Source organism: Pecten maximus, unplaced genomic scaffold (assembly GCF_902652985.1).
Source record: "Pecten maximus unplaced genomic scaffold, xPecMax1.1, whole genome shotgun sequence".
NCBI lineage: Eukaryota > Metazoa > Mollusca > Bivalvia > Pectinida > Pectinidae > Pecten > Pecten maximus.
The window spans coordinates 81,122-95,966 of record NW_022979499.1 but is presented as its reverse complement, the minus strand read 5'-3'; the positions used below and the strand labels follow the sequence as shown (position 1 = coordinate 95,966).

General features: G+C 37.9%; 1 protein-coding gene across 2 annotated transcripts in view; it reads right to left on the bottom strand.

Moving 5' to 3' along the window:
* Window positions 1–1,244: 1,244 nt before the first annotated feature.
* The window catches only part of LOC117318754 (deoxynucleoside triphosphate triphosphohydrolase SAMHD1-like), a 46,620-nt gene continuing 33,019 nt past the window's right edge, over window positions 1,245–14,845 (bottom strand). The window contains exons 8-11 of one of the 2 annotated variants that reach the window (XM_033873704.1): window positions 13,338–13,358; window positions 3,885–3,932; window positions 3,131–3,295; window positions 1,245–1,623 (exon numbers count right to left, since the gene is read on the bottom strand). In XM_033873704.1, coding sequence (XP_033729595.1) covers window positions 1,528–1,623; window positions 3,131–3,295; window positions 3,885–3,932; window positions 13,338–13,358 — 330 coding nt within the window. In that variant the 3' untranslated portion in view covers window positions 1,245–1,527. The remainder of the gene's footprint in view (window positions 1,624–3,130; window positions 3,296–3,884; window positions 3,933–13,337; window positions 13,359–14,845) is intronic. The other variant, XM_033873705.1, reaches the window with a different exon arrangement.

The following is a 14,845-nucleotide window of genomic DNA, read 5'->3' as shown; positions in this document are numbered from 1 at the left end:
ATGCATCCAATGTAATATAGTTTTTGAAGCAAGTGAAGAAAACTTCTTTTAAGGAGACAAGGAGAACCACAGACAGCTGATGAAGGACACTGTGGTAGATTGACTTATCTCATCCCTAGCAACAATGGGATCATCCTTTGTAGTATGTATGTGAAAACAGGTAAGCTTTTCTGACGTTTAATTTATAAAACCTCTTGATAAAACAAGAAGAAGCATTTCATTTTCAAAGATTTCTCACTTTCACTATTAGAGCCCTGCCTCTCTGTCCTTGATGAGCCACTCTCATCTACTGCTTCAGACTATTAAGCGAAATTCCTTAATCCACAATAAAGAAGAATTAACAGTATTTACAAATCCATTGTATTTTCCTTATTGGGCCTGCTAGGTCTTAACCCATTTGATCCCCCATCACACTTCAGACCTGGCAGTCAAAGATTATATGTTTATTCAATATTCATTCCACTTCACTCTTCATACACTACAATGACATGACTAGAACTGTTGCCAGGATGGCTGACTAATACCCCCGCAATCTGCACAAGTCAATGGTGAATTGGAACTGTTAATTAGAGGCTTACTGAAAATATAAGATAACCCAGTAATATAGTGACCAGTTGCCATTGCAACCATAATTTGACAAAAAAAAAAAGAAAGTGGCAAGCACATCTACACATGGTCCTCTATATTTGTGTGAAGTTTCATTGAAATCGGCCCTTTGGTTTTGGAGGAGTTGTCCGGACAAACTTAAAGTTATGGTTCTGATCAGAAAACCTGTTTATAGTGACCAGTTGCCATAGCAACCATAATTTTGAGAAAAATAAAGTGGCATGCACATCTACACAAGGTCCTCTATATTTGTGTGAAGTTTCATTGAAATCGGCCCTTCGGTTTAGGAGGAGTTGTCCGGACAAACTTAAAGTTATGGTTCTTATCAGAAAACCTGTTTATAGTGACCAGTTACCATAGCAACCATAATTTTGAAAGAAAAGAAAGTGGCATGCACATCTACACATGATCTTCTATATTTGTGTGAAGTTTTATTGAAATCGGCACATCGGTTTAGGAGAAGTTGTCCGGACAAACTTAAAGTTATGGTTCTTATCAGAAAACCTGTTTATAGTGACCAGTTGCCATAGCAACCAAAATTTTGAGAAAAATAAAGTGACATACACATTAACACATGGTCCTCTATATTTGTGTGAAGTTTCATTGAAATCGGCCCATCGGTTTAGGAGTTGTCCGGACAAAATGCAAATGGGGGTATAATAACTTTTACAATGATATTTTAAAGCAAGATGTTATGGATCTTACAGTATGACATCACGGTACTCACAGCATGACGTCAATGTACTTAGAGCAATTCTATAATGATACCTTTCACAATGGTGTGATGGTACTTTCAACAGCAGATGACGTCATGGTACTTGATGTCATGAAACTTTCAGTAGAACGTCACCATACTTACAGCATGATGTCATGGTACTTACAGCATGACATCACAGTATTTACAGCACAGCATCACGATACTTACATGCGTTCTATGACGACATTCACTCTATGCTGGTAGGCCCTCTTATGTAGTGTTAAACGTGTGTGGAACATGTCATACAGAGTCTGGACCTCCTAAAACCATATCAACTTATTATAACTCACTCAGAGGCCCAACCAAGGTGGAAGGCCCTACATTTATACAACAGTTAGTGATTTCCTTTATTTCACCCAATAATGCACAACATTTTGACAAATCTGTTCGTAGAGAAGAAGAAGGATTTTGAAGATTTACAGGAAAAAAACAACTCACTCAAACCCGCATTCCTTTAATGCCCTGTTTGAGGAATGCCCCTTTTTCGTCGAACTTTTCAATTGGTCCAGCCTGCATCCCTATATATTCTTTGTAAATTAATCTAGGATAACTTGAACCGCTATTTGTCAAATACCCTGCATTCCTCAGACTAATATTTGTACACTTCTCATATTCATAGAATTTTAATCCTACCTCTCCATCAAACACTGGCGGGTATTTTATGTGTCAGGGCCCCAGGGTATTAAGGCTATGTAGATAATGCTCATGTTTTTTTTTATATACATGCCAAATCTTATCAAAATCCCAAGATCCTTCCTTTGTAATTTGATTCCATCCAATGGGGCATCACAGTGGATGGAAATATTGTTGTACAGAACAGTGTTGTATACAATTATATGTTAAAAACAATGTTATAATCATAATGAAACTACTTATTAGATACTTATTAATTCAAATTAGCAAATTAAAACAGGTATATGTATCAATGGGTTACAACACTGTGATAATGTCTGCAATAAAATTCAATGGAAAGAAACTCATATTAATGGAATCATATTTTAGCAGAATGTTGTAACAATTGTGAAAATGTCTAAAATATGATTACCGGGTACTGCTAAAATATACACATTTACAGCATTTAATTCATCATATATTGGAAGGAAAACGAAGCGCAATTAGAAATTGCCCGATTTACTATGGGAAATAAAAAGACATTATAGAATGTAATAATAGTAATTGAAAGATAGAAAACTACTCTATCAATGGTAAGTGTCAAAATTTCATCCATGTTCGTTTAGTAACGTAATCAACTTTCAGCTTGATCTGATCTATCCCTGATAGAACATTTATGGGACAAGCTAAAACAGAACAAGTTGGATAGAAGGATCAGACATAGGCCCAAATCCCACCAATATTTCATTTAGTTTATTTGGTTAATTTTGTTTATTGTCCTATTAACAGCCAGGGTCATTTAAGGACATCTCAGCTTTTGGAGGTGGAGAAAAGCCGGAGTACCCGGAGAAAAACCACCAACTTACGGTCAGTACTTTGCAACTGCCCCATGTGGGTTTCGAACTTGCAACCCAGAGGTGGAAGGCTAGTGATAAAGTGTCGGGACACCTTAACCACATGGCCAACGCCGGGCGCCATTGGCGCTCGATGAGGAATCAAACTGTATACCAATGAGGAAGGTCAACACCCTGATCATTTCAATGCACAATGTTCATTATATTACATTCTATAACATCTTTTTAATTTCTGTAAACTGGATTATTCCTATTAGCGTTTTCTTTCTGGTATATATATATATAATCATTGAAGTTTTACCTTGTCTCTGGAGCAGATTTGAAATTCTTCGTCAACAAACAGAACTCTAGCAAACTTGATGAATCTAAGGTGGTCAAAATTGTTTCGGATACCAAGATTGTGGCAGTCCCTGGCAAAGTAATCCCACTTATCCACATCTATACCATTCCTTTTGTTAGCAACAACCTGCAAAGTCAGCAAATTTTAAAAACAAATCCGCTGAAATACCGACAAAATGTGTTACAATTGGATCAGTGCAGGTTAAAACATGAAGTTGAAAATATCATTAAAGAATTAATCTTGATGTGGTCAGGATAACCATATTTAAAATCCATTCTTCCTGATCTCGACCTGACGTCAAAATCTTTGCTTGAAGTAATTAAACAATTTGTTTTGTTTGTTTGTTTTTGTTTAACGTCCTATTAACAGCCAGGGTCATTTAATGACGTGCCAGGTTTTGGAGGTGGATGAAAGCCGGAGTACCCGGAGAAAAACCACCAGTCTACAGTCATTACCTGGCTACTGCCCTACGTAGGTTTCAAACTCGCAACCCAGAGGTGAAGGGCTAGTGATAAAGTGTCGGGACACCTTAACCACTCGGCCACCGTGGCCCCGTTAATCAAACAAAACACATTTGGGTCATTAGCATCAGTGATCAATGAGTACTAGGAAAAAATGCATTTTGAAAAGAAGATAAATCAATGATAGATAAGAGCATGAATGACCAAGATGAGTGTTTAAACAACAGTTTTGTTTCTGGATTACTGTAACTTACCTCGTACAAAAATCCTTTGTTTTTGTCACGTCCCTTAAACGGCCAGTCCTGTAAAAACATACCAGATTTTACTTGATTAATAGCATCTTTATGGTGTTGGAATGATCCCAATAACTTTAAAATGTATCTCAATAATCAAGACTTTAAGAATACTTTATATCAAGAAGAGGCCCATGGGGCTGCATCGTTCACCAAGCTGGATTTCAGTGACAATGTCAAAACACTCTTTAGTTATATTAAAAATATTTCATTTGATAAATAGCATCTTAATGGTGTTGGAATGATCTCAATAACTTTATAGTGTACCTCAATAATCAAGACTTTTACAATACTTTATATTAAGAAGAGGCCCATGGGGGCTGCATCGTCAACCTAACAAATATGTGTTATAAGAGCTTTAGAAATATTTCAAGATTACATCACATCAAGTACCTGTGACCTTCAAAGTGAACAAAAGTAATTAAGTTCATTTGAACGAACTTGATAGTCTTTCAGTAAGCTATAAAATGATGACATGCTACATAAAAGTTGGCTGATATCATCCATTTGAAGTCATTTATAAGCACACATCAAATATAACATCAAAAATATTGACCTATAAAAACATGGAGTGGCCCAACCGGGTAAGTGTTGAATTAACCAAGAAAAGATTTACAGAGAGTACAATTCTACAAACTGTTAATTCCAGTAGTAATTAAAAAAAATGTTTATATTATATACATCATTAATTAGGTATATCTCAGAAATATTATAAGATTCAACAGTCTGCAAATCAAAATAACAAACAATTAATGTAAACTTTCAAAAATAGCAAAATAAAACTCAGGAAAACAAACACTATATACTGGTATATCGGTTATATAGCCAACAGAGTTTCATTTCATAGAAATTGGTAAAAAAAAGAAAAAAAAAAAAAAATGTGAGCGATTTTTGATAAGCTTAAAATATTGAAATATTAAAGCAAAGAAAACAAGAGATCCCAGAGGGATCTTGGCGCCCACCATTGAATGATCTTCATAGGTTCCATGTCAGATTAATCTTTTCTCTACTTTTCCCTTCATTTTACTAATCTGTGCAAATTAAGACATCCCTCCAGTACTTTTCAAACAAGGGAATCCTTGCTATATAAGAAATTTGAGATTTAACGATAATGGCTGTTTGTTTGCCAGGTTGTTTTCAGGACAGACTGGTCCAAAAATGCAATACAAGGGACCAAGGGGAACCTACTTATGAAATTTGAGAAAGATCCATTCAGTACTTTGAGAAATAGAGATAACAAACTTCAATTGTCAAAATCCAAGATGGCTGCCTGTTGGCCATGTTGTTTTCCGATTGGTCTCAAAACGCAATATGCATAACTAGGCACCAAGGGGAACCTACATATGAAATTTGAGAAAGATCCCTTAAGTACTTTCTCAGAAATAGTGATAACAAACTTCAATTGTCAAAATCCAAGATGGCTGCCTGTCGGCCATGTTGTTTTCCGATTGGTCTCAAATCGCAATATGCATAACTAGGCACCAAGGGGAACCTACATATGAAATTTGAGAAAGATCCCTTAAGTACTTTCTCAGAAATAGTGATAACAAACTTCAATTGTCAAAATCCAAGATGGCTGCCTGTCGGCCATGTTGTTTTCAGATTGGTCTCAAAACGCAATATGCATCACTAGGCACCAAGGGGAACCTACATATGAAATTTGAGAAAGATCCCTTAAGTACTTTCTCAGAAATAGTGATAACAAACTTCAATTGTCAAAATCCAAGATGGCTGCCTGTCGGCCATGTTGTTTTCGGATTGGTCTCAAAACGCAATATGCATAACTAGGCACCAAGGGGAACCTTCATATGAAATTTGAGAAAGATCCCTTCAGCACTTTCTCAGAAATAGCGATAACAAACTTCAATTGTCAAAATCCAAGATGGCTGCCTGTCGGCCATGTTGTTTTCCGATTGGTCTCAAAACGCAATATGCATAACTAGGCACCAAGGGGAACCTACATATGAAATTTGAGAAAGATCCCTTAAGTGCTTTCTCAGAAATAGTGATAACAAACTTCAATTGTCAAAATCCAAGATGGCTGCCTGTCGGCCATGTTGTTTTCGGATTGGTCTCAAAACGCAAGATGCATAACTAGGCACCAAGGGGAACCTTCATATGAAATTTGAGAAAGATCCCTTCACCACTTTCTCAGAAATAGCGATAACAAACTTCAATTGTCAAAATCCAAGATGGCTGCCTGTCGGCCATGTTGTTTTCGGATTGGTCTCAAAACGCAATATGCATAACCAGGCACCAAGGGGAACCTACATATGAAATTTGAGAAAGATCCCTTAAGTACTTTCTCAGAAATAGTGATAACAAACTTCAATTGTCAAAATCCAAGATGGCTGCCTGTCGGCCATGTTGTTTTCGGATTGGTCTCAAAACGCAATATGCATAACTAGGCACCAAGGGGAACCTACATATGAAATTTGAGAAAGATCCCTTAAGTACTTTCTCAGAAATAGCGATAACAAACTTCAATTGTCAAAATCCAAGATGGCTGCCTGTCGGCCAGGTTGTTTTCCGATTGGTCTCAAATCGCAATATGCATAACTAGGCACCAAGGGGAACCTACATATGAAATTTGAGAAAGATCGCTTCAGGACTTTCTCAGAAATAGCGATAACAAACTTCTATGGTCAAAATCCAAGATGGCTGTCTGTCGGCCATGTTGTTTTCCGATCGGTCCCACAATGCAATATACATAACTACAGACCAGAGAGAACCTACATATGAAATTTGAGAAGGCACCCTTCAATACTTTCTCAGAAATAGCGATAACAAACTTCAATTGCCAAAATCCAAGATGGCTGCCTGTCGGCCATGTTGTTTTTCGATTGATCCCAAAATGCAATATGCATATAACTAGGCACCAAGGGCAACCTAAATATGAAATTTGAGAAGGATCCCTTCAGTACTTTCTTAGAAATTGCGATAACAAACTTCAATTATCAAAATCCAAGATGGCCGCCTGTTGGCCATGTTGTTTTCCAATCGGTCCCAAAATGCGATATGCATAACTAGGCCCAAGGGGAACCTACATATGAAATTTGAGAAAGATCCCTTCAGGACTTTCTCAGAAATAGCGATAACAAACTTCAATTGTCAAAATCCAAGATGGCTGCCTGTCGGCCATGTTGTTTTCCGATCGGTCTAAAAATGCAATATGCATAACGAGGCACAAAGAATAACCTACATATGAAATTTGAGAAAGATCCCTTCAGTACTTTCTGGGAAATAGCGATAACAAACTTCAATTGTCAAAATCCAAGATGTCTGCCTGTCGGCCATGTTGTTTTTCGATTGGTCTCATAATGTAATATGCATAACTAGGCACCAAGGGGAACCTACATATTAAATTTGAGAAAGATGCCTTCAGTACTATCTGAGAAATAGCGATAACAAACTTCAATTGTCAAAATCCAAGATGGCTGCCTGTCGGCCATGTTGTTTTCTGATTGGTCTCAAAATGCAATATGCATAACTAGGCACCAAGGGGAACCTACATATGAAATTTGAGAAAGATCCCTTCAGTACTTTCTTAGGATTAGCGATAACAAGAATTGTTTACGGACGGAGGGACGGACGGACGGACGGACGGAGGGACGGACCACGGACCACGGACGCAGGGCGATTTGAATAGCCCATCATCTGATGATGGTGGACTAATAACCTAACAAGAGATCCCAGAGGGATCTTGGCGCCCACCATTGAATGATCTTCATAGGTTCCATGTCAGATTGATCTTTTCTCTACTTTTCCCTTCATTTTATTAATCTGTGCAAATTGAGACATCCCTCCAGTACTTTTCAAACAAGGGAATCCTAGCTATATAAGAAATTTGAGATTTAACGATAATGGCTGTTTGTTTGCCAGGTTGTTTTCAGGACAGACTGGTCCAAAAATGCAATACAAGGGACCAAGGGGAACCTACTTATGAAATTTGATCCATTCAGTACTTTGAGAAATAGAGATAACAAACTTCAATTGTTAAAATCCAAGATGGCGGTCTGTCGGCCATGTTGTTTTCTGATTGGTCTCAAAACGCAATATGCATAACTAGGCACCAAGGGGAACCTACATATGAAATTTCAGAAAGATCCATTCAGTACTTTCTCAGAAATAGTGATAACAAACTTAAATTGTCAAAATCCATGATGGCTGCCTGTCGGCCATGTTGTTATCCGATTGGTCTCAAAACGCAATATGCATAACTAGGCACCAAGGGGAACCTTCATATGAAATTTGAGAAAGATCCCTTCAGTACTTTCTCAGAAATAGCGATAACAAACTTCAATTGTCAAAATCCAAGATGGCTGCCTGTCGGCCATGTTGTTATCCGATTGGTCTCAAAACGCAATATGCATAACTAGGCACCAAGGGGAACCTTCATATGAAATTTGAGAAAGATCCCTTTAGTACTTTCTCAGAAATAGCGATAACAAACTTCAATTGTCAAAATCCAAGATGGCTGCCTGTCGGCCATTTTGTTTTCCGATTGGTCTCAAATCGCAATATGCATAACTAGGCACCAAGGGGAACCTACATATGAAATTTGAGAAAGATCCCTTCAGTACTTTCTCAGAAATAGCGATAACAAACTTCAATTGTCAAAATCCAAGATGGCTGCCTGTCGGCCATGTTGTTATCCGATCGGTCTCAAAACGCAATATGCATAACTAGGCACCAAGGGGAACCTTCATATTAAATTTGAGAAAGATCCCTTCAGTACTTTCTCAGAAATAGCGATAACAAACTTCAATTGTCAAAATCCAAGATGGCTGCCTGTCGGCCATGTTGTTATCCGATTGGTCTCAAAACGCAATATGCATAACTAGGCACCAAGGGGAACCTTCATATGAAATTTGAGAAAGATCCCTTCAGCACTTTCTCAGAAATAGCGATAACAAACTTCAATTGTCAAAATCCAAGATGGCTGCCTGTCGGCCATGTTGTTTTCCGATTGGTCTCAAAACGCAATATGCATAACTAGGCACCAAGGGGAACCTACATATGAAATTTGAGAAAGATCCCTTAAGTGCTTTCTCAGAAATAGTGATAACAAACTTCAATTGTCAAAATCCAAGATGGCTGCCTGTCGGCCATGTTGTTTTCGGATTGGTCTCAAAATGCAAGATGCATAACTAGGCACCAAGGGGAACCTTCATATGAAATTTGAGAAAGATCCCTTCACCACTTTCTCAGAAATAGCGATAACAAACTTCAATTGTCAAAATCCAAGATGGCTGCCTGTCGGCCATGTTGTTTTCGGATTGGTCTCAAAACGCAATATGCATAACCAGGCACCAAGGGGAACCTACATATGAAATTTGAGAAAGATCCCTTAAGTACTTTCTCAGAAATAGTGATAACAAACTTCAATTGTCAAAATCCAAGATGGCTGCCTGTCGGCCATGTTGTTTTCGGATTGGTCTCAAAACGCAATATGCATAACTAGGCACCAAGGGGAACCTACATATGAAATTTGAGAAAGATCCCTTAAGTACTTTCTCAGAAATAGCGATAACAAACTTCAATTGTCAAAATCCAAGATGGCTGCCTGTCGGCCAGGTTGTTTTCCGATTGGTCTCAAATCGCAATATGCATAACTAGGCACCAAGGGGAACCTACATATGAAATTTGAGAAAGATCGCTTCAGGACTTTCTCAGAAATAGCGATAACAAACTTCTATGGTCAAAATCCAAGATGGCTGTCTGTCGGCCATGTTGTTTTCCGATCGGTCCCACAATGCAATATACATAACTACAGACCAGAGAGAACCTACATATGAAATTTGAGAAGGCACCCTTCAATACTTTCTCAGAAATAGCGATAACAAACTTCAATTGCCAAAATCCAAGATGGCTGCCTGTCGGCCATGTTGTTTTTCGATTGATCCCAAAATGCAATATGCATATAACTAGGCACCAAGGGCAACCTAAATATGAAATTTGAGAAGGATCCCTTCAGTACTTTCTTAGAAATTGCGATAACAAACTTCAATTATCAAAATCCAAGATGGCCGCCTGTTGGCCATGTTGTTTTCCAATCGGTCCCAAAATGCGATATGCATAACTAGGCCCAAGGGGAACCTACATATGAAATTTGAGAAAGATCCCTTCAGGACTTTCTCAGAAATAGCGATAACAAACTTCAATTGTCAAAATCCAAGATGGCTGCCTGTCGGCCATGTTGTTTTCCGATCGGTCTAAAAATGCAATATGCATAACGAGGCACAAAGAATAACCTACATATGAAATTTGAGAAAGATCCCTTCAGTACTTTCTGGGAAATAGCGATAACAAACTTCAATTGTCAAAATCCAAGATGGCTGCCTGTCGGCCATGTTGTTTTCCGATCGGTCTAAAAATGCAATATGCATAACGAGGCACAAAGAATAACCTACATATGAAATTTGAGAAAGATCCCTTCAGTACTTTCTGGGAAATAGCGATAACAAACTTCAATTGTCAAAATCCAAGATGTCTGCCTGTCGGCCATGTTGTTTTTCGATTGGTCTCATAATGTAATATGCATAACTAGGCACCAAGGGGAACCTACATATTAAATTTGAGAAAGATGCCTTCAGTACTATCTGAGAAATAGCGATAACAAACTTCAATTGTCAAAATCCAAGATGGCTGCCTGTCGGCCATGTTGTTTTCTGATTGGTCTCAAAATGCAATATGCATAACTAGGCACCAAGGGGAACCTACATATGAAATTTGAGAAAGATCCCTTCAGTACTTTCTTAGGATTAGCGATAACAAGAATTGTTTACGGACGGAGGGACGGAGGGACGGACGGACGGACGGACGGAGGGACGGACCACGGACCACGGACGCAGGGCGATTTGAATAGCCCATCATCTGATGATGGTGGACTAATAACCTAACAAGAGATCCCAGAGGGATCTTGGCGCCCACCATTGAATGATCTTCATAGGTTCCATGTCAGATTGATCTTTTCTCTACTTTTCCCTTCATTTTATTAATCTGTGCAAATTGAGACATCCCTCCAGTACTTTTCAAACAAGGGAATCCTAGCTATATAAGAAATTTGAGATTTAACGATAATGGCTGTTTGTTTGCCAGGTTGTTTTCAGGACAGACTGGTCCAAAAATGCAATACAAGGGACCAAGGGGAACCTACTTATGAAATTTGATCCATTCAGTACTTTGAGAAATAGAGATAACAAACTTCAATTGTTAAAATCCAAGATGGCGGTCTGTCGGCCATGTTGTTTTCTGATTGGTCTCAAAACGCAATATGCATAACTAGGCACCAAGGGGAACCTACATATGAAATTTCAGAAAGATCCATTCAGTACTTTCTCAGAAATAGTGATAACAAACTTAAATTGTCAAAATCCATGATGGCTGCCTGTCGGCCATGTTGTTATCCGATTGGTCTCAAAACGCAATATGCATAACTAGGCACCAAGGGGAACCTTCATATGAAATTTGAGAAAGATCCCTTCAGTACTTTCTCAGAAATAGCGATAACAAACTTCAATTGTCAAAATCCAAGATGGCTGCCTGTCGGCCATGTTGTTATCCGATTGGTCTCAAAACGCAATATGCATAACTAGGCACCAAGGGGAACCTTCATATGAAATTTGAGAAAGATCCCTTTAGTACTTTCTCAGAAATAGCGATAACAAACTTCAATTGTCAAAATCCAAGATGGCTGCCTGTCGGCCATTTTGTTTTCCGATTGGTCTCAAATCGCAATATGCATAACTAGGCACCAAGGGGAACCTACATATGAAATTTGAGAAAGATCCCTTCAGTACTTTCTCAGAAATAGCGATAACAAACTTCAATTGTCAAAATCCAAGATGGCTGCCTGTCGGCCATGTTGTTATCCGATCGGTCTCAAAACGCAATATGCATAACTAGGCACCAAGGGGAACCTTCATATTAAACTTGAGAAAGATCCCTTCAGTACTTTCTCAGAAATAGCGATAACAAACTTCAATTGTCAAAATCCAAGATGGCTGCCTGTCGGCCATGTTGTTATCCGATTGGTCTCAAAACGCAATATGCATAACTAAGTACCAAGGGAAACCTTCATATGAAATTTGAGAAAGATCCCTTCAGTACTTTCTCAGAAATAGCGATAACAAACTTCAATTGTCAAAATCCAAGATGGCAGCCTGTCGGCCATTTTGTTTTCTGATTGGTCTCAAAACGCAATATGCATAACTAGGCACCAAGGGGAACCTACATATGAAATTTGAGAAAGATCCCTTCAGTACTTTCTGAGAAATAGCGATAACAAGAATTGTTTACGGACGGAGGGACGGAGGGACGGAGGGACGGACGGAGGGACGGAGGGACGGACGGACGGACGGACGGACGATGGACCACGGACGCAGGGCGATTTGAACAGCCCACCATCATCAGATGGTGGGCTAAAAACTGCTTAAAAGATTAGTCACCAAAACATTGTTAAGCATAAAAGTTACTACATGTTCTATTTTTATAAAGAAGCTACTGAAAGAATAAATATGTTATATAGCTATCATGTTCCGATAATTAAGAAAAATTAAAATTTTCATCAATTGCAATGAAAACATAAGTGCTTGATTGCAGTTAGCAATAAGCAATATTATCAAAATTTTTACTCTTTTTTGAGCGTTTTTATGTCCAGTATTTGGCAAGATATGAATCAATTTATTATTGAGAAGAAGTTGCTTCAAGATTTTAACATATTTGACCTCTGTGACCTTGAAAGTGGGTAAAGGTGATTGATTTGAATAAACTTTGCAGCCCTTCATCCCAGCCTACCACTGGCACAAGATCATGACCCTGGGCATCTTGGTTATTGAGAATTTGAAAATGTTTACGATGCATGACTGTCAATGCCGGACAAATAACTTTATCTCAGGTGATAGCAGGAAAGCTATGTTAAGCATTTGAACTGATAGCAAACACACTTCAAAAGCAAAGACCAAATTATCTATCAGAAATAAATATATATAACATATTCAAAAGTTATCTATAATAGATACCTAAGGCATGGTATGTTATATGTAACATTATACATACACAGTTAATTAATTTCAAATAGATTTTGAAAATCTTTGATATTCAAATTAAAAACAGTAACTGTTATTATCTTCTGATAATTGATTATTATTTCCCTCCTGATTCCCAACACTGAATTGTTAAATGATAATCGATTATTATTTCTCTCCTGATTCCCAACACGGAATTGTTATATGATAATCGATTATTATTTCTCTCCTGATTCCCAACACTGAATTGTTATATGATAATCGATTATGATTTCTCTCCTGATTCCCAACACTGAATTGTTATATGAAGTGATTTTGTGAGAAACTCAAAGCAAGTAAGAGAGTGGTATGTAGTAGCTATAGTAGCAGCAGTGTTGATGCTTACTCTGTGGTCAAGGTCAATGGTCTGAAATATTCACCAAAGAAAAAAGTATGTATCAAATTTCGAGCAATATTATAACATAACATTAAGATTTTTGGGGTAAAATCTGAAGTTTTCAACAATTTTTTTTACTACGAATTGCAGTGGAGCATGTCGGGGGGAAACGACTTGGAAAAGCCTTTTTTTGTACTGGTCATTACATGCAATAAGTGATTAAGTGATAGCATTAGTGACTGAAACAAGCTAAAAATTGCTTGACCCACCACCCCATTTCCCCTTCCCTAAAGGATGTTTTTCCATGAATTATGGGGAAAAAAACCCTTCAAATTTATATAAAATTTCATTTCCTATAAGCGAAACAGATATTTGCATGGAATGAATCATGAATTTACCCCACAAGTGCGGACGGACGGACAGACGATGGACAGATGATGAATTGACGATGGACGCCATGGTATAAGCTCACCAAACCTTGGGATCAGGTGAGCTAACATTTGTTAAATTGATATTGAATCACAACTTAATACAGTCAAACCTCGATGATTCAAACTTCGTTGATTCGAAGTTCTCGCTGTATCGAACTTTTTGCTTGGTCCCGAATTTTCTCACTATATAACACTACTAAAGAACCTATGTATGATTCGAATTTTTATAAATCGAAGTTTTCGATGTATCAAACTTTTTTCATGGCCCGTTAGCTATGTAATTATAGGTAATTGACTTCTCATGATTCGAACAAAAAATTTACCTGTACTGACCACTGGACAGGTGTTTGTCGTGACCCCCGCGGCAAGATTTCACATCTCTCCCACAAAAGCCCCGACTGACAATAGGGATAACGATAGCGTGTGTTGTCTACTCCTGACCATAGGATTAATTAATAATCAGACCAAATTTATAGATTAATTGTGTACTTATAAGCCATGACATGTAATCTCTCTGGTATAATATACCAGTAGTCGTCTTTGATGATCGCCGCCGCCATTGAAATCAGCGGTCGGTGAGTAGATTTTACGGAACAGTGAAACAAGCGGATCGATTTTAAACACAAACAATTAGCGATGTTTTCACTCATACTCAAAGTGGCACGTTTCAAACTTACACATAAATATCCGGGTAAATCGATTATTTGTCATTCAATCATGCATTCTCCAACTGATTTAGATTCGATTACTGAAGGACTCGGTACCCAACCTGAGGGGATAGCTAATCAGTCTACCTTAACTGCGGTCGGTATTCCGCATTTTATATACTCGTATAATGTAAACACATGTGTCTTCATCAGGGGGAAAACGTTAACGTAAGTGTGCCTTGTACTTCTCTGTTTTGCTAAAATGTGATATCTAATTGTTTTGTAAAAATGATACTTATATAATTAATAAAATGATTTATGGATGAAAAGTATCTTTTATTTTGTTGTGTTTTAAGTAAATCAACTTAACGTTTCAATGTGAGTCTGACAGGTGACGATCGACACTACGACATCGAGGACATGTAACAGCTATATAAGA